Raw genomic sequence first — 18,261 nt, 5'->3', positions numbered from 1 at the left:
TGTCCATGAAGGGTGGGTGGTGGTGCAGTGTGGCAAAACACCCAGAAGGCTAATTATCCAAGCAGAGTCACAGAATGGCCACAGCTCAGGGTGGTCACCATGTTTAGGGTCTAGTCTTCTGTTTTTCCATTTGAGAAACTTCATTTTCTCTCGATTCCCCAAAATGATTAGGTTTTCATGCTGACACACCAAAGGCATAAGAAACTGTTCAATAACCAGAATATCATGTGATTATGCTCAAATTACTTTGACCAGAATTTTCTTGTTCTGATTATAATGGTATGATCATCTAAGAAAGGCAAGGGGCAGACTAGAAAAGGCATTCAGGTGGAGTATGGTGGCTCACACCTATAATCCCAGCATTTTGGGAGACAGAGGCAGGCAGATCACTTGAGGTCAGGAGTTCAAGACCAGCCTGGGCTACATGGCGAAACCTCGTCTCTACTGAAAATAGAGAAAAACTTAGCCAGGCATGGTGGCACATGCCTGTAATCTCAGATACTAATGAAGCTGAGGCACAAGAATCCTTTGAACCCAGTGTGCCAGGATTGTACCATTGTTCTCCAGCCTGGGTGACAGAGTGAGACTCTGTCTCAAAAACACCCAAAATGGACAGACATTCAATATAGTGTCCTCACTGGAGAAAGTCTGTGTGAATAGAAGGAGGGTGGTCAGCCCAGAACAATGAAGGAGGTCATGGGAGGCTGGCAACGCCTGTCAGAGCTTGCTCAGGGGACAGAGTCTGATCTGAGCACACTTGCTCAGGTGAGTCCTGTAGTAAGTGGTCATTAAATGACAGCTGTTATTTTTGTTAAGATGAGTGAGGATGTCTCCAGGGAGTCTTAACTGAGAATCACCTTTTGAGATTAGGTAACTCATGTTCTATTTCTTAGAGTATTGCTTCTGTATTCTTGTTTGAAGGAGTCTGCCTCTGAGGACAGAGTCCTCTTTCTGTGCAATACAGAGTAATGGCTTCTGCAGGCAAACAAGTAGGGTTCAATTTTGCCTGGCTTTTTGTGCAAGCTATGTAATCCTCCATGCCTCAGTTTCCCTTATCTGTAAAACAGGAATAATAATAGTACCTACCTCCAAAAGTAGTTGTAAGAATAAATTGAGATCATGCATATGTCCTGCAACATAATAAACTCTCAATAAATGTTAACTTTTTTTTTTTTTTCTTTTTGAGACAGAGCTTTGCTCTTGTCACCCAGGCTGAAGTGCAGTGGCATGGTCTCAGCTCACTGCAACCTCCTCCTCCTGGGTTCAAGAGATTCTCCTTCCTCAGCCTCCTGAGTAGCTGGGATTACAGGTGCCCGCCACCACACCCAGCTAATTTTTGTAATGTTAGTAGAGACAGGGTTTCACCATGTTGGCCAGGCTGGTCTCGAACTCCTGAACTCAGGTGATTCGCCTACCTCTGCCTCCCAAAATGCTGGGATTACAGGCGTGAGTCACCATGCCTGGCCAATAAATGTTAACTTTTAAGGTCATGTTCCTGAGACTGCAAGGCCAGGACCAAACTATGGATTACCAAAGTAAATGATATCTAGTCAATGAGCCTAGCTCTTCAGAGTGACATCCTCTGCTTCTCTATAGATCACCTTGACATTTCAAACAAGTCACAAATACTTATAATAGTCTCACTTATTTACATATATCTGAGACATACATATTTACTGAACGGTTCCCACAACCCCACTAGTAGTATCCCCATTTTACAGATGAGGAAACTGAGGCACAGAGAGGATAATTTGTCCAGTGAGTAAAAGATGGCTCTCATTTGTGTTAACCATCTTTTTATTTTCTTATTAAACTACCTCTTCTTTCTTATAATCTTATCATTCAAGAATGGGTATTTTGCAGTGAGAAAGGGATCCACAACTCACTTTTTCTGTCATCTGTAAGAATGTTTTTAAAATGTACTTTCTGCTTAACGAGCTTTGAATCCATCCACAAACGCACCAAGTAGCTATATAACGTGGTGGACAACTTTGTTATTTGCAATTGATAAAACCAAACACAAGGTTGTTCACCAGCTATTATGTAGCAGGCATCACAGAGTATACCTGTAATAGTGATTTTTCATTACTGAAATTTCAGTACTGGCTCATCTGTTCTCTTGTTTCAAAAATCCAGAAGATGGGAACAAATTTATAAAGACACTTTACAAGGTTATTAATATCTATAAAACCGACTAAGCATGCATTTATGAAGCCCCCAGGTGTTGGGATTGTACTTGGCGAACATCTAAGGCAGTAAAATTACCTTTTCTGTGGTATTCTACGGTCTACAGGAGCTTTTTTATTTTTATGTTTTGAGATGGAGTCTCACTCTTTTGACCAGGCTGGAGTGCAGCGGTGCGATCTCGGCTCACTGCAGCCTCCATCTCTCGGGTTCAAGGGATTCTCCTGCCTCAGCCTCCCGGGCAGCTGGGATTACAGGCGCCCGCCACCATGCCAGGCTAATTTTTTTTTTTTTTTAAATTTTTAGTAGAGACGGGGGTTTCGCCCTGTTGGCCAGGCTGGTCTCGAACTACCGACCGCAAGTGATCCGCCCGCTTCGGCCTCCCAAAGTGCTGGGATTACGGACGTGAGCCACCGCGCCCGGCCACAGGAGCTTTTTAGAAGATGCTTTACGCCACACAGTAATGCAACACTGAAAAGACAAGTCGCCTTTTCTCTGCTTTTGCATCTCTTTCCTTAACTTCTGGAAATCTTGAAAGTTTGTCCGCTGTACTTCCACAGTTGTCTACCGAAGATTCTCAGTACATCTACCATCTGAGCCTTAACTGTGTCTGCGAATTTCTCCTGTTGCAAATCGAGGTCCCTAGACTGGGCACAATCTGGGCATGCGCAGAAGCTCAGCCAACTCGGGGCTCCGCCTCCCCTCCTCTAGCAAGGGGAAGCGGGTGAGCGGCAGCGCGCGTGCGCAAGCGTGGTGGTGGGATACGCCTGGAGAGCGCATGGGCAGAGAAACCTTACGTCCGTTTGTCCGGACCGGAGGGGCAGTGGGCGCCATCTTCTTCTAGGCTCACTGAGGGCTCTACGTGTTCTGGGGAGGCTGCTGCGACGAGGAGTGCCCTCAGCCTCCGGCCTTGTGTGTCCGACTCGGCAGCAGTGGTGTGTGTTTATTGCCAAGTGCGAAGCAGTTCCCCTCGGGGCGCCGGGGGTGGGGAGGGCTGGGCGACCAAGCCGGAAGAACCGGGAAAGGCGGGACTGGCGGCCGCGCCAGTATCTAGCGTAGCTCCTGCCGTTAGGGCACCCTCTTTTCTTGCTAAAACACCGACTCTCCCTTTCCCGTCAGCTTCCATGTGGTGGTGTATGTGCGCTTCCCAGGGATCTTGAGAGTGAAGATCTCGAAGGATTTCATAGGTATTTCTTTTTCTTTGCTATGTCATCGTAGTTAGTAGTGGCAGAAAAGCGCTGCAGGCCCGGCTCGTTAGGCTTGAGAAGGGCAAGTGTTTTCAGTTAGATTTGGGGGCAGTTCACCCTCTGGCGAGGTAGGGTGGAATGTTTGCCCTTGAGACGGCGTAACGGAAAGGCACAGAGGTTGGGCGGTCCAGGTTAATTTGAAGGCTGATTTTGGCTGAAAGTCTGGCAACAACATCGGATCCCACGTAGCAACTTTGGCCTGGCGCGAAAGAAGGAAGCTCTGACCCCTGGGAGTTATGGACAAAGGCTTTGGGCTGTAGAATCGATGCCTTCGGATGATTCCCGTTTGAGGATGTTGGGAGAAATCCTGTGCCGTGTGGATTCGTCTTCATTTACAGTTCTTCTTAGGGACTATGGCTCTCATTGGTCATTCCTTTGGTTTTTATTTTAAACATCTACATTATAAAAGGTGGATCATCATAAAGAATAATTGTGGGTTGGTGTAGATTATTTTCTCCAGGGGAAACTCACGTTTAGAGTGCGAATATGCTACATCATGACTTTGGGCTTTATGAATTAGTCGCAAAGAGTTAAAAAAAATTCTCTCTCTCACCATATCTGGAAAATGACTTTTTCTTCGCTAGTTAAAAATCAAATGGATCTAATGAGATTACTTATTCAAATTCTGCCTCCCTCCCCTTTCCCTCTCTGTATCCCGTTAAATCTTGATTAGAAGATACACATTACATATTGTTTAGCTATAATGATGATTAAGTGGAATGAATCGTATAAAAATAGAAGTTATTTAAAATGCGCTTTTAATTTCACTGACTTAAGTGACCTTTTAGGGACCCACTTTCTTCTTTTCATAGAAATTTTAACAGATTATTGTCTTCAAATGAACACAAAGGCACGAAAATACTTTTTGCATTCATAACTAGAAAAATGCAAAATTTTAATTGCAGACTAGGGTAATTTTCGTGTTTTGCTTTTGTGTAATTTAGTGTGTTAAGAGCTGAATTTCTGGAGAATTTGCTTAAGGAAATAGCATGTTGGAACCACAGAAGTGCCCATTTTGAGAGCTGGTCTTTTATAGTTGGTCTCCAAGGTGTGATACTGTGGAGGCATAAATGGTACATTACCCTACTGTCTCAGGGGCAGAGAAGTTTAAGCATTAGTTGTGTTTAACTGTGGCAAATGAGAGTAAGCTTTTTAAATAGTCTGCTTGAATTGGAATTCATGAGATTTGTGCTCATGAAACTACTTAGTTAAAAGATCTTACTAGAGATTTTTTTGAATTTGAGATATAATTATTCCTTGAAATGTCTCTAATTTCTCTTGTAGATGAATTTATGTTCCCAGGGTAAATCCCTTTAAATTTTTTTGAAAAGCTTAGGAGAGACAAGAATATGTATATCTTACGGTGCTTTCTAAAATATCTTAACAGTAAAAGAATAGCTAAGCCAATTTGCATAGGAGGGAGTCTTGGGACTTTAATATGGATAAGCATTCCAGAAGCCATTTATAGTTTTTGTTGAAGTGTTTGTATGGATATTGGTTTGTTGAAGAAAATAGGCTTTTTCTGGGTTGTTACTGTGCAAATACTTGAATAGCAAACCTCATTAATATTTTTCAGATGTAGAATGTGTGAAGTAATTTGATGTCTTTGCTAGTTTAGCTTCTAGTTAATCTATGGACCCTTTTTAAAGGAAAACAAACAGACCTCAGTGAATGTATCTTCAGACCCCCACTTTGGGGAACAGTGGTACTTAAGTGTAAGTACTGGATTCTTGATTAATGCAACATTTATTTGTACATTAAAAACATGTAAATTACGCCAGGCGCAGTGGATCATACCTGTAAATCCTAGCACTGTGGGAGGCTGAGGCAAGCTAGTTGCTTGAGCCCATTAGTTCCCTACCAGCCTGGGCAACATGGTGAAACCCTGGCTCTACAAAAAATACAAAAATTAGCCGGGTGTGGTGGTGCACACCTGTAGTCCCAGCTACTTGGGAGGCTGAGGTGGGAGGATTGCCTGAGCCTGGGTAAGTCTAGGCTGTAGTGAGCCAAGATTGCACCACTGCACTCCAGCCTGGGTAGCAGAGCGAGAGAGACCCTGTCTCCTCCACCAAAAAAAGTGAGTGTAAATTATAATTATTATTTTGGCAAGTCTTCGTGAAATAGTTTGGGTATCCCTGAAAGTATTAAACACAGACTTCTTTAAAAAAAAATACATTGAGATTTTCAGTAAACTGGTAATCCCAGTATTCCAGGTTAATTTTTACTTTTACTTTCTACATCATCATTTGGGTTTCCTTAGTAGAGTGAAGAATAGTTGTTTGAAATGGAAATCTGCTATTGGCATTACTAATAAGATAAATAGCATTTTCTGTTTGGCTGAGAAGAATTTTACCAGTTAACTATTTTTGCAGTATAAGGAGTGCTATTGAGATTTTTAACTTTAGGGATATTGTAGTATTTGCCTTAATTATACTGGTATTATGAAATTTGGTTCTGTGCTCAGACGTGTGAGCTGTTTATGTAGACCTTTAAATTGTATCCAAACAGTAGCCCATAGGTTTGGATTTATTGTTTTAAAAATTGATTTTTGAATTTCAGGCTTTGCTGTTTTATTCATTTATTGTATAATTTTGAATGGTTGCCTTAATTTGATTTGGTCTTATGTTTTGAAAGGAAGGAGAACAGCACGAGAGTTGGATATAAATATGTATTAGGTGTTTGAATTTTCATGTGGCAAAATGATTGAAGGTCTTTTTTTTTTTTTAACTTTTGGTATTGAGATTTTACTTGTAGAACAGTTTTTTGAAGTAGATGTAAAACTTGTGTACAGCAAAATGTATAGACCGTAAAGATAGAATTCAGTAAACCTTGATAAATTTATACACCTATGTAACTACTACTGCATTCAAAATATATAACATTTCCGTCACTCCTTTTTTTCATGCTACTTCCAATCAAGGAGCAGTTGTTCAATTTTCCGCAAGTTTTAAATTTTTAAATAATTTTTATGTCTATTTGAATATTGTATCTCCTTTTTGCAGAAGGATGATTAATTTCCCCTTGGAACAAAATACCATTTTGTAACACCTGTAATTGTGGTTCCTTATACTGCTTCACTTTTGATAGGTAATTCTGAAATGGATATCCTAATCTGGCGTTGTTTAAGATAAATTACAGGGTTCGAGGATTAATTATATTTCATTTTCTTTCCACAGTTAAGTTGCTTTTACAGAATTAACAGGTCTCCAAGAAATTGTAAAAAAGGTAAGATATCCAGAGTTTAAGGCTTTTTACAGAGGCTTGACAAAAAACATGTGAAGTAGAATAGTACATCTAGGTACCCATGGCTTCTGTTCCCTTTTTTTTTTTTAAAGACAGGGCCTCACTCTGTCACCCAGGCTGGAGTGCAGTGGCACAGTTGCAACCCATTGTATCCTGAAAATTTCAAATTGGGCTCAGGCAGTCTTCCTGCCTCAGCTTCCTGAGTAGCTGGGACTACAGGTGCATGCCACCCTGCCTGGCTAATTTTTTCTTTTTAGAGACAGGCTCTCGCTCTGTTGCCGAGGCTGGTCTTGAACTCCTGGCCTCAAGCGATCCTCTTGCCTTGGCCTTCCAAAGCCTGGAATTATAGGCGTGAGCCATCATGCTGGCCCTGGCTGCTGTTCTCTGTGTCTGGCCAGTGGTAGGCAATTTATTATCATGAGCAGAAATTACATACTAACCATAGATGACTTTTCTAAATATGTAAAATTCATTGCAGTTGATAAAATAATCTACAAAGCTGTCATGTTTCAGTAGAAGATAAGATTCTAAATGAGTCTGAAAGTAGTTTGGTCTTCTTGTGAAGCAGCATTTGGCAGACTTACAAAGGAAGATTTGATATTTTTGATGTTCCTATTGTATAGAATAGGTGATACGAAATGTTTCTTCAAGGTAGTTGGTTTATTTGTATTTTTAGATGGGAGAAAGTTTTCTTTAATAATTAGATATCAGTATTTTTGTGAACTTGTATCTTGTTTTCATTTATAAATGTTGAAGGAAGCAGGAACCAGGTAATTATTAAGCTTAGTTTGGGCTAAGGTACTTCAAAAATAAGACTTGCTATTATGTGTACCTTTTTGTCTGCAGGTCATTATTGCTGTGGTTTGAACTCAGCATGGCTGTAGTCATCCGTTTACTGGGGCTTCCTTTTATTGCGGGGCCTGTGGATATTCGTCACTTCTTCACGGGATTGACTATTCCTGATGGAGGAGTGCATATAATTGGAGGGGAAATTGGGGAGGCTTTTATTATTTTTGCAACAGATGAAGATGCAAGACGTGCCATAAGTCGTTCAGGAGGGTTTATCAAGGATTCATCTGTAGAGCTCTTTCTTAGTAGCAAGGCAGAAATGCAGAAGACTATAGAAATGAAAAGAACTGATCGTGTAGGAAGAGGGCGTCCAGGATCTGGGACTTCAGGGGTTGGCAGCCTGTCTAATTTTATTGAGTCTGTTAAGGAAGAAGCAAGTAATTCTGGATATGGCTCTTCAATTAATCAAGATGCTGGGTTTCATAGTAATGGTACAGGACATGGTAATTTAAGGCCAAGAAAGACAAGGCCATTGAAGGCCGAGAATCCTTTCTTGTTTCTACGAGGTTTGCCTTACCTAGTAAATGAAGATGATGTACGTGTCTTTTTCTCTGGTTTGTGCGTGGATGGAGTAATTTTCTTAAAACATCATGATGGCCGAAATAATGGTGATGCCATAGTAAAATTTGCTTCATGTGTTGATGCTTCAGGAGGTCTTAAATGTCATAGAAGTTTTATGGGTTCAAGATTTATAGAAGTAATGCAAGGATCAGAACAACAGTGGATTGAGTTTGGTGGTAATGCAGTTAAGGAGGGTGACGTTCTTAGGAGATCTGAAGAACATTCTCCACCAAGAGGAATTAATGATAGACATTTTCGAAAACGGTCTCATTCAAAATCTCCCAGAAGAACACGTTCTCGTTCCCCTCTTGGATTTTATGTTCACCTAAAAAATCTGTCCCTCAGTATTGATGAAAGAGATTTAAGAAATTTCTTTAGAGGTACTGATCTGACTGATGAACAGATTAGGTTTTTATATAAAGATGAAAACAGAACAAGATATGCCTTTGTGATGTTCAAGACTCTGAAAGACTATAATACTGCTCTGAGTTTACATAAAACTGTTTTACAGTATCGTCCAGTTCATATTGATCCAATTTCTAGAAAACAAATGTTGAAGTTCATTGCACGTTATGAAAAGAAGAGATCAGGGTCACTAGAGAGAGATAGGCCTGGACATGTTTCACAAAAATACTCTCAAGAAGGTAACTCTGGCCAGAAGCTGTGCATCTATATAAGAAATTTTCCATTTGATGTTACAAAAGTTGAAGTGCAGAAGTTCTTTGCAGACTTTCTTCTTGCTGAGGATGACATTTACTTGCTTTATGATGACAAAGGTGTTGGTCTGGGAGAAGCATTAGTGAAATTTAAATCAGAAGAACAGGCCATGAAAGCTGAACGTTTAAACCGACGAAGATTCTTAGGGACAGAGGTATTATTAAGACTTATATCTGAGGCACAAATGCAGGAGTTTGGTGTAAATTTTTCCTTGATGTCCAGTGAAAAAATGCAAGCTCGCTCAGAGTCACGTGAGCGAGGTGACCATTCTCATTTATTTGACTCAAAAGACCCACCAATATACTCAGTTGGTGGCTTTGAAAACTTTAGACATCAGCTAGAGGACTTGAGGCAACTGGATAACTTCAAGCATCCCCAGAGGGATTTCCGGCAGCCTGACAGGCACCCTCCAGAAGACTTCCGACACTCCTCAGAGGACTTTAGGTTCCCCCCAGAGGACTTCAGGCACTCCCCAGAGGACTTCAGGCGACCTCGGGAGGAAGACTTCAGGCGGCCTTCTGAGGAGGACTTCAGGCGTCCTTGGGAGGAAGATTTCAGGCGCCCTCCGGAGGATGACTTCAGGCACCCTAGGGAGGAGGACTGGAGGCGGCCCCTTGAGGAGGATTGGAGGCGGCTGCCGGAGGAGGATTTCAGGCGGTCTCCCACGGAGGACTTCAGGCAGCTTCCCGAGGAGGACTTCAGGCAACCCCCTGAGGAGGACTTCAGGTGGCTCCCAGAGGAAGATTTCAGGCAGCCACCTGAGGAGGACTGGAGACGGCCCCCAGAGGAGGACTTTAGGCGGCCTCTTCAGGGAGAATGGAGGCGACCACCCGAGGATGACTTCAGGCGGCCCCCAGAGGAGGATTTCAGGCATTCCCCTGAGGAGGACTTCAGGCAGTCACCCCAGGAGCATTTCCGGAGGCCACCTCAGGAGCATTTCCGTCGGCCACCCGCAGAGCATTTCCGGAGACCACCTCCAGAGCATTTTAGGCGGCCTCCCCCAGAGCACTTCCGGCGGCCACCCCCAGAGCATTTCAGGCGCCCACCCCCAGACCATTTCAGGCGCCCACCCCCAGAGCACTTCCGGAGACCGCCCCAGGAGCATTTCAGGCGGCTGCCTCAGGAGCATTTCAGGCGCTCCCGAGAGGAAGATTTCAGGCACCCACCAGATGAAGACTTCAGGGGTCCTCCTGATGAAGACTTTAGGCATCCTCCTGATGAGGACTTCAGGAGCCCCCAGGAGGAAGATTTTAGATGCCCTTCTGATGAGGACTTCAGGCAGCTCCCAGAGGAAGACCTTAGGGAAGCTCCGGAGGAGGACCCTAGACTTCCTGACAATTTTAGACCTCCTGGTGAGGATTTTAGGAGCCCGCCTGATGATTTTAGAAGTCACCGCCCTTTTGTGAATTTTGGTCGTCCAGAAGGTGGCAAGTTTGATTTTGGAAAGCATAATATGGGAAGTTTTCCTGAGGGGAGATTTATGCCTGATCCAAAGATAAACTGTGGTTCAGGTAGAGTAACTCCTATTAAGATAATGAATCTTCCATTTAAAGCTAATGTTAATGAAATTTTAGACTTTTTCCATGGTTACAGAATCATACCTGATTCAGTTTCAATACAGTATAATGAGCAAGGCTTACCTACAGGGGAAGCCATTGTTGCTATGATAAACTATAACGAAGCTATGGCTGCTATTAAAGATCTAAACGATAGGCCAGTTGGGCCCCGAAAAGTTAAGTTAACTTTGCTGTAGAGAGAGAGCATTTCTAAATTCAGTTATCTTCCTTGCAGTATTGATGGAGTAAAATACATTTGTTTTAAAAAGTGTGTGTTTTTTTTTTTAAATTATCTAATGAAGTATTTTATTTTTGACCTGTGAATAGAACAAATGTAAATAGTAGAATGTGAATCTGGTTTTCTTTTGCTTGCAAATTGCCATTTTTTTTCTAATTTAAAATTACATATGCTGTTTTTTCCTTTGATGGGGAGGGGAGAAAGAACTAATTCCCTAAGTTCATTCATTTTTGTTGATGTCATGGGTAAGCTTCAAGACTTATTGAAGTAGAGTTGTATTTGGGGAAGATACATTTTATATTCACTTTTTTTCCCCCATTCTGTAGTCTACATCGTTTACTCAAACTGTATAAGGAAATAGTGACTGTTCAGGTTTGGCATTTTCATTGCTACTTGCCTGCAGAATTAATGCCCTCTTCCTTGTCTGAGATATTACTGTGTTAAGTGTCCTGTTAATTATAAATAGTTCAAAATGGACAGACTGTCAACTTGAAATTTACTTATGTAAAAAGCTTAGGTGATTCTTAGGGTTTCCATGTTCATAACTTTACAAAGTTTTATAACAATAAAATTGCAACTTAATAGAACAACTAATTAACTTGTATTTGTATAAAAAGAAAAAAGAATTGCAGCTTGATACTGTGAAGTTTTTCAGTAACTTCATTAAACCATATTTATGATGGGAGGGACCAGACATTCTATAGTAATAATGTATAGTGCTGTGTATAATTCCATGGTTTCTTCAACATCTTATCAACCAAATACGATTAATACAACATACGCAAAAGACAGTAAAATAAGAATCTAATTAAAGGTGCAAGAGGACTCAGGCTTATGCTGGGAAGAATCTGACAAATGGTATAGTTTTCCTAGGAAGAATTTACTGATGAGTCACATAACTTGCATGTAATATTAGGTTCTCATTTTTTAGCTTCAAAACTTTGTGTCCATGCAAAGACTCCATAACTGTTAAGACTTGTGTGGTTGAATTTTTACTTCTTTGATATTCAGCATTTAGTGCATACATTTTGCAAATAGGGAATTTGATTTTCTGTACCCATAATATTATTTATGGCTAACATTTATTAGGCACTTACTATGTGCTAGGCACTGTAAGCACTTTACATGCATAATCTCAGTATTCCCTATGAGTACAGGGTTAATTATTTACCTCTATTTCACAAATGAGATAATGAAGTGGGAGGTTAAGCAACTTGCTTGAAGTCACAGGTAATAAATCATGGGGCCAGTTTTAACCCAGACAGACCACTGACTCCAGTTCATGCTTTTACTGCCTCACTTTTTTAAGTGGTATTTTTAATTAGGAAGACCATGCTAAAGATACTTTCAAGGATAAGTGATATATTTTCTCACTTCAGTTGTTGGTTTAAAACTAGCATAAAAAGGTAAAACCAGCATGCTCAAACATTGAGCTCAAACATTGACATTATTAATAAAACCCGAGTGACTTTAAAAGTTTCTTTCTATCCAGGGTTTCTCTTGGGATACGCACATTGTATATTACTGGCTTATATTTCACAATTGCTCATTTTATTCAACATGATTGACTCTGGTTGGCCTTTTATAATTTTCATGAAACATAATTTTCCTCAATTCTGTAATCCAGATTTTCCCCATTGAGTAAATAAGAATACAATTGAATTTGCATAGGGTAATTTAGACATTTAATAGGATATTGCATAGGTAGAATACTTTGTCAGTACTTAGTTACTACCTATATGTATTTTTGTGTTACTTTTCAGTGATTTAAATCTAACAAATCTGCTTAAATTTGTTTTAAATAGTGAATATCCTGCTCACTATGGAATGAATAAACAGGTAAATTTGATACAAAAAAGCACCGCAGTGTGATTCTTTAAGCTTGTAAGTAGCTAAGATAACATTAAATTGTTTGGAATATCCAAACCAAGCACAATAAAGAAAGTAGAAAGAAATATTTTTAATTGAGCAGAGATTGTATAGATGGTTCATCTGGTCACCCATCTTGAATATATGGAAAGTTAAAAAGTACTTCTCAAATACAAAGGAATAAAGCTAAGATGAAGCTTAACGTGAGGAATTACTTACTGTGGAACTGCTTTTCAAACTAGGCTGAGGTGCGATGGTGGTGGTAGTTAAGAGGCCAGCTATAGTAAACATAAGCTTTATAGTTTTATTATTTTAAGAGCCAGAGTCTTGTTCTGTTGGCCAGGCTGGAGTGCAGTGGTCTGATAATGGTTCACTGCAGCTTCCAACTCCTGGGCTCAAGCTGTCTTCCTGCCTCAGCCTCCTGAGAGCTGGGACTACAGGTGTGTGCCATCTTGTCTGGCTAACTTTTTTTTTATTTGTAGAGACGGTCTCACTGTGTTGCCCAGGCTGTTCTCAAATTTCTGGCCTCCTGGCCTCAAGTAATCCTCCCTCCTTGGTCTCCCAGAATGTGTTGGGATTACAGGTGTGAGCCACTCTGCCCAGCCTTGTATTTTGATTTTTAAATTATGTGAATATTTCATTTTACTCCATAATATATCCGGGCTTAATATTTTTAAACTTCATTATAAAACGTTTATTACAGAAGTGGTGTCTTCTAGTTGGGAGCCATCTTTGCACATCTCTCTCCAACTCTGCCTTTAGTGATATGTCAATAACAAATTGGCCATGACAGGAGTATTTTACACCATGGAAATTGATAAATGCAGCAAATCAAGGAATTCCCCTTCCGTTGTCCCCTCAGAGAGCCAGCTTCCCAGCACCTCATCAATTTCAAATATAAAAAAATAACAGTAAATTTTCATGTACACATCACTCAGCTTCAGTAATTGTCATCTCATAGCCAGTTTTTCCTCTCCTATCCTCAAGGTATACCAGGTACACTGGTGGTGTATTCTCTAGTCTGATATCCAGTGGCATTTGTCTTAAACATTTTTGTCTAGAAAGTATCTAAAAAAATGTAGATCATGTCTAGAAAGTCAATCCAACAACCAAGAGATAGGTAAAAATCATATTAGGAATGCATTTCTATTAATTTACTGACATCACTGTTAAGAGCAGTGGTTCTTGATCCATATGTCACCTGTTAAGTAGTGACCTTGCTGCCTCTGTTTTTGCAGTAAATAATAGCTGTTGTTTATTGAGGTGTATTAGATACTATATGATGTATAATTATGTATGAATTAACTATCATTTAATTCTGATAATCCTAGTAAATGTACTACAGGTCGAGTATTCCTGATCTGGAAATTTGAAATTTCAAATGCTCCAAAAATTGCAAGCTTTTTGAGTGCCAACATGATGCTCAAAGAAAATGCTCATTGCGGCATTTAAGATTTCAGATTTTTGGGTTAGGAATGTTGAACTGGTATAATGCAAATACTCCAAAATCTGAAGAAATCCAAAGTCTTAAATACTTCTGGTCCCAAGCACTTCAGATAAAGGATACTCAATTTGTATTCCTATTTTGGAGGTAAGAGATGGAGACTTACAGGCTGGGTTGGTTGGATTGGTTGCCTGTTTTTTGTTGTTGTTGCAGTGGGAAGCTAGGAATGGTTTTTTACATTTTTAAGTGTACTTAAGTCTTAAATGGTTACATAAGTACCCGTATAATAGTCTTGAATTTGCCTCAACCCGCCAAGAGTAAAAATGTTTACTATCTGGCCCTTTAAGAAGTTTGCCAACCTAGGTCTGGTCTAAATAATGAAAATTTTACATTAATGAAGGTATTTTCATGGATAGTATTCCTTTTGTTCTTAGAATATTTCTCTGAGGTAGGCAGAATGTATGTTTTATTCTAGAATTATTGGTTTATGCAGTTTTAACTTTACAAATAAGGCAAATCATGCTCAAGAGAAGTTGCTATTTAGTAAACAGCAAAATAAATATAATAACTGTTTTCCCCCGAACTACAACCAAATTTAAATACTAAGTGAGGAAGCAGTAAATATCCAATGATAATCTTGAGTTTCTTAATATCAATTTATTTAGGGTTTTAAAAAAAGTACTGAAATAACTTTGTCACTTAGGACTATTCTCAGGAAAGAGTGCTTTGTCAAGAGCCATGAATGACAAAGTCAAAAGCTTTCTAGAACTCTTTATTTTTCTGTTATGAATAATTGCATTTTCTAATTATCCCAAATGATTTTATAAATTCCCTTTTATATGCCTGCCTGGGATCCATGAAATAAAAGTATAATTCCTTACCAAAAGAGAAGCATCAGAGACACTGAAAGGCTCCAATTGTTTTATATTTTCAGAAATAAAAGTGATTGTATACCCTTTTATTAACTGCATGGTAGCTTGGTAAAATTTTTATAGAATTTTTAATGATTTATGGTGTTCTGTGATGAGGCAACATTCCACTAAATTGGCCTTCCAAAAGTTGCAGTATCATGTATAAGTATGACAGTTTTGTTTTAAAACCAGAGTCAGATTGAATGTGGCTTTTTTTACAGCTGAAATTTATGCCTTATGTGTATTCATAACACATTGATATCTTAGTGTCACATTATCTTTATTTGATTATACTCTTGAAAAGTAAATTTACTTATCAAATGATAAAGTTTTAAGGGAAAGTAAAAAAAAAATATTTTTTCTTAAGGCTTCATGGAATAGAATTACATGTAATCAGAATGACTACATAGGACCCTTTTCTGGTAATGAAAGCATGGAGTCTTAACCAAAAAGCTAAGCAGAATTGTTAGATCTTTTGGTTTCTGTCATAATGTACTATTGGAACTTCAAGTAGATATAGTACATTAATATGAAATACTTTGAAATACACCATCTTTGAAAAAAAAAGGTACTTACACAAAAATCACCTAACACTAGTTAGGATGTTGAAATGACTGGTATGTAATATTTTTTAAAGCCTTCATTTTTGGTCAGCATAAGTTTCCTTTAATTATTTTTCTGTTTCCAGTTGGACTTCACTTTGAGGCATAACATATCAAAGTGAGTATAAAGTTCTACAGTTTAGTCATTGTGGATTCCATGTCATTTATGATGAAAATGGAAATGTGTAGTTTACTTAAGAAAATTTTCTTCTTCTGTAACATCTAACTCTTCATCCTCATCATCATCTGCTTGTTGATCCTTTCTTAGTCGACAAGTGGATACCTGTTAAAAGTCAACACACTTTTTAAAATAAAAATACTAACAAAAAATTTTTACATGCTTGGTATCTTTTTATGCTATTAAAGAAAAGGGCACACAACAAATATTTCACAAAAAAGTCCATGTCATAATTTTTAGTAGTGACAATTCCCTATGAATTTTAAGGTCAGAGGTCAGTTTTTTCATTCATGATATTTTTGAATAAAAATGTGTAATTAGCCATTTGATTTTAGTTGGATAGCCATCAATACTTCAGAAACACTACTTTAAAAGTATAGACTTAGTATATTATGAATGGTAAAAATAAATTTTGGGTCACAAAAACAGCATTTGAGAATCATAAAATGGATGGCAAAAATAGAAGGATATTTCAGCTAGGCAGTGGGACAGAAATACTGATGTAAAAGTAGTGTGATTTAAATGGAATGAGTTGAGAATCTGAACTCACCAGTTTTAAGTTGCCTGACTGCTGCCACATAGGGCATGTTGCTTAAAACTTCTCTGAGAGTGATTATATCTAACCCAGAGGACATTTGGGACTGTCTAGAGACACTGTTGTTTGTCACTATTGGGGCTGTGTGTTTATGTGTGCTGCTGGCATGTTGTGGGTAGAGGCTGGGATGCTAATATCTGCCTAATATTGTCACAATATACAGGACAGTATTCCATCCCCTTCTTCCTTCCTGGTGGGCCCAATTATTTGTCCCAAAGTCAGCAGTGTTGAGGTTGAGAAACCTGGGATAATGCATTCTAAAGTGCTATACAAGTGTTAGCTAAGGTAACATTATTAGTTGTAGTCAAAACCTTTCTTTTTTTTTTTGAGACGGAGTCTCGCTCTGTTGCTTAGGCTGGAGTGCAGTGGCCTGATCTCACTGCAACCTCCGCCTCCCAGGTTCACGCCCTTCTCCCGCCTCAGCCTCCCGAGTAGCTGGGACTACAGGTGCCTGTCATCATGCCCAGCTAATTTTTTTTTTTGCATTTTTAATAGAGATAGGGTTTCACCGTGTTAGCCAGGATTGTCTCGATCTCCTGACCTCGTGATCCAGCCACCTCGGCCTCCCAAAGTGCTGGGATTGCAGGCGTGAGCCACTGTGCCCGGCAAAACTTTATATGGACTATAAAAGTAAATTTATAGAATTTATGTTCAAAGCACTTAATGCTGGAATAATAAAAATATAATTGGGTTGGGGGAGAGATACATATAAAACAAAATAAATGCTTAGAGGAGAATCAAATGAAAATAGAAGGTATGAAATTTACCTAAAAGTTGTATTTTGAAAATAGTTTGTTGAGTTGCATATTCTGAAGGCTAGATATGAAAAGGGCATAGCTCTCTAGATGAGGGTTTGGCAAGTTGTGGCCCAGCCAGCCTCCTGCTTTTGTAAATAGAATTTTATTAGAACACAGTCATACTGCTTTATGTGTTACTTATAGTTGTTATTTATAGTTGTTGGGGTAGAAACCATATGGCCCACAAAGCCTAAGATACTTAGTCTCCACATCTTACAGAAAAAGTTTGTCAGCCCCTGCTCTAGATACTGGGAAACTCAGGCTTTCTGGATGTAGACAAAAATGATTTCTGTGTTCAGTAAAAGCCATTTTTTGGTATAATTTGGTATTTAACTTTATAATTTAATCAGATCCACTAAGTCTTGATAGTGAGATTTAAACCTAAGTTTGACTTCAGAATCTATGCTCTTCATATTATAGAAGATAACACATCTATATGAGCATTCTTCTGTCTTTTCCACTTCTGCTTTGAAGTGTTACGTTTTAGAGAGTAATATGTAATTACAGTATAAAAGATACTTAAGAAATAACAGAGCTGCAACTTAGTGCAATCTTCTGTCATTATAGAAGAGGAAATAGGTCCAGGGGAAGGTAAATTACCTGAGGTGGTATGACTGAGGGGAAACATTTTTAGAACTCAACAATTCCAAAGGCAGCAGCTCAAATTCCTTTAAGAGTATGGTTTCTTGCTCACCTGTCCTGTTCCAGATACACACTTAGCTGACAGTGATCTCTGAAGAGGTGACTTTGAGTTTGCTCGTACAATATCTAAACGAGATGAATAATCTGGTGCATACAGAGAATTTCGGAAAACCTATTATAATGATAAAATAGCATTATAAAGTAGATGCTAAACAAAAGACAGTCAAATTAAGTTCCTTACTTTATGTTTTTTTTTTTTTAAAACAACTGCCCCCAAATGGACAAAATTCCAATTATTGTAAATGTAAAAGAAAAAACAAAAATAAGCTAGAAAGATAAAAGCTAAAAATTCTATTTGAACTATGCAAGATGATGATAGATATTAAACAGTAATTAGTCATGAAACAAGCATTTAAATGCTTTTGCCAGGAGAACTGCAAAAGTTGAGACCTTCCAAGAGCATGCAGGCTAGTAGGGAGGCTGCGACTCATACCTTTGAATCTTTCTGTTCTGCATATGGTCAACTCCTACCAATTTAACTCTGCAGTACTGCTATGAAAATTACATAAGACTAAATTGGAACCACTATAATGTATGGATTCCAACCTTACTAGGGTCTGGAATGCCA

The 18,261-nt window shown here is 39.0% G+C and overlaps 2 protein-coding genes and 1 long non-coding RNA gene across 7 annotated transcripts in view; 1 reads left to right on the top strand and 2 right to left on the bottom strand.

Annotated features, from left to right (window-relative positions):
* Positions 1–2,981: 2,981 nt before the first annotated feature.
* RBM12B (RNA binding motif protein 12B) lies at positions 2,982–13,370 on the top strand. Of its 5 annotated transcripts, none has more exons than XM_011978633.1 (4): positions 2,986–3,119; positions 6,434–6,518; positions 6,608–6,656; positions 7,521–13,370. In XM_011978633.1, exon 4 carries the CDS (start codon positions 7,549–7,551, stop codon positions 10,552–10,554), a length of 3,006 nt encoding a protein of 1,001 aa, XP_011834023.1. In that variant the 5' UTR covers positions 2,986–3,119; positions 6,434–6,518; positions 6,608–6,656; positions 7,521–7,548; the 3' UTR covers positions 10,555–13,370. The 5 variants fall into 5 exon arrangements, with proteins under 5 accessions (XP_011834021.1, XP_011834023.1, XP_011834025.1 ...); XM_011978632.1 differs by lacking the exon at positions 6,434–6,518 and adding an exon at positions 3,304–3,371 and having other exon boundaries at positions 3,044–3,119; XM_011978631.1 differs by lacking the exon at positions 6,434–6,518 and having other exon boundaries at positions 2,982–3,119.
* A 1,293-nt stretch (positions 13,371–14,663) lies between these two features.
* Positions 14,664–18,261, bottom strand: part of FAM92A1 (family with sequence similarity 92, member A1) — a 42,889-nt gene continuing 39,291 nt past the window's right edge. The window contains exons 7-8 of the mRNA XM_011978680.1: positions 17,686–17,805; positions 14,664–15,704 (exon numbers count right to left, since the gene is read on the bottom strand). Coding sequence (XP_011834070.1) covers positions 15,612–15,704; positions 17,686–17,805 — 213 coding nt within the window. The 3' untranslated portion in view covers positions 14,664–15,611. The remainder of the gene's footprint in view (positions 15,705–17,685; positions 17,806–18,261) is intronic.
* LOC105538711 lies at positions 15,935–16,875 on the bottom strand. The gene is made up of 2 exons (XR_001005952.1): positions 16,807–16,875; positions 15,935–16,505 (listed from the first exon to the last, which is right to left on the bottom strand). It is a non-coding gene; the product is annotated as an uncharacterized LOC105538711 (long non-coding RNA).

The sequence above is a fragment of the Mandrillus leucophaeus genome, unplaced genomic scaffold (assembly GCF_000951045.1).
Source record: "Mandrillus leucophaeus isolate KB7577 unplaced genomic scaffold, Mleu.le_1.0 Scaffold198, whole genome shotgun sequence".
NCBI lineage: Eukaryota > Metazoa > Chordata > Mammalia > Primates > Cercopithecidae > Mandrillus > Mandrillus leucophaeus.
The sequence above is the reverse complement of the archived record's forward strand: the minus strand, read 5'-3'. Positions and strand labels throughout refer to the sequence as shown.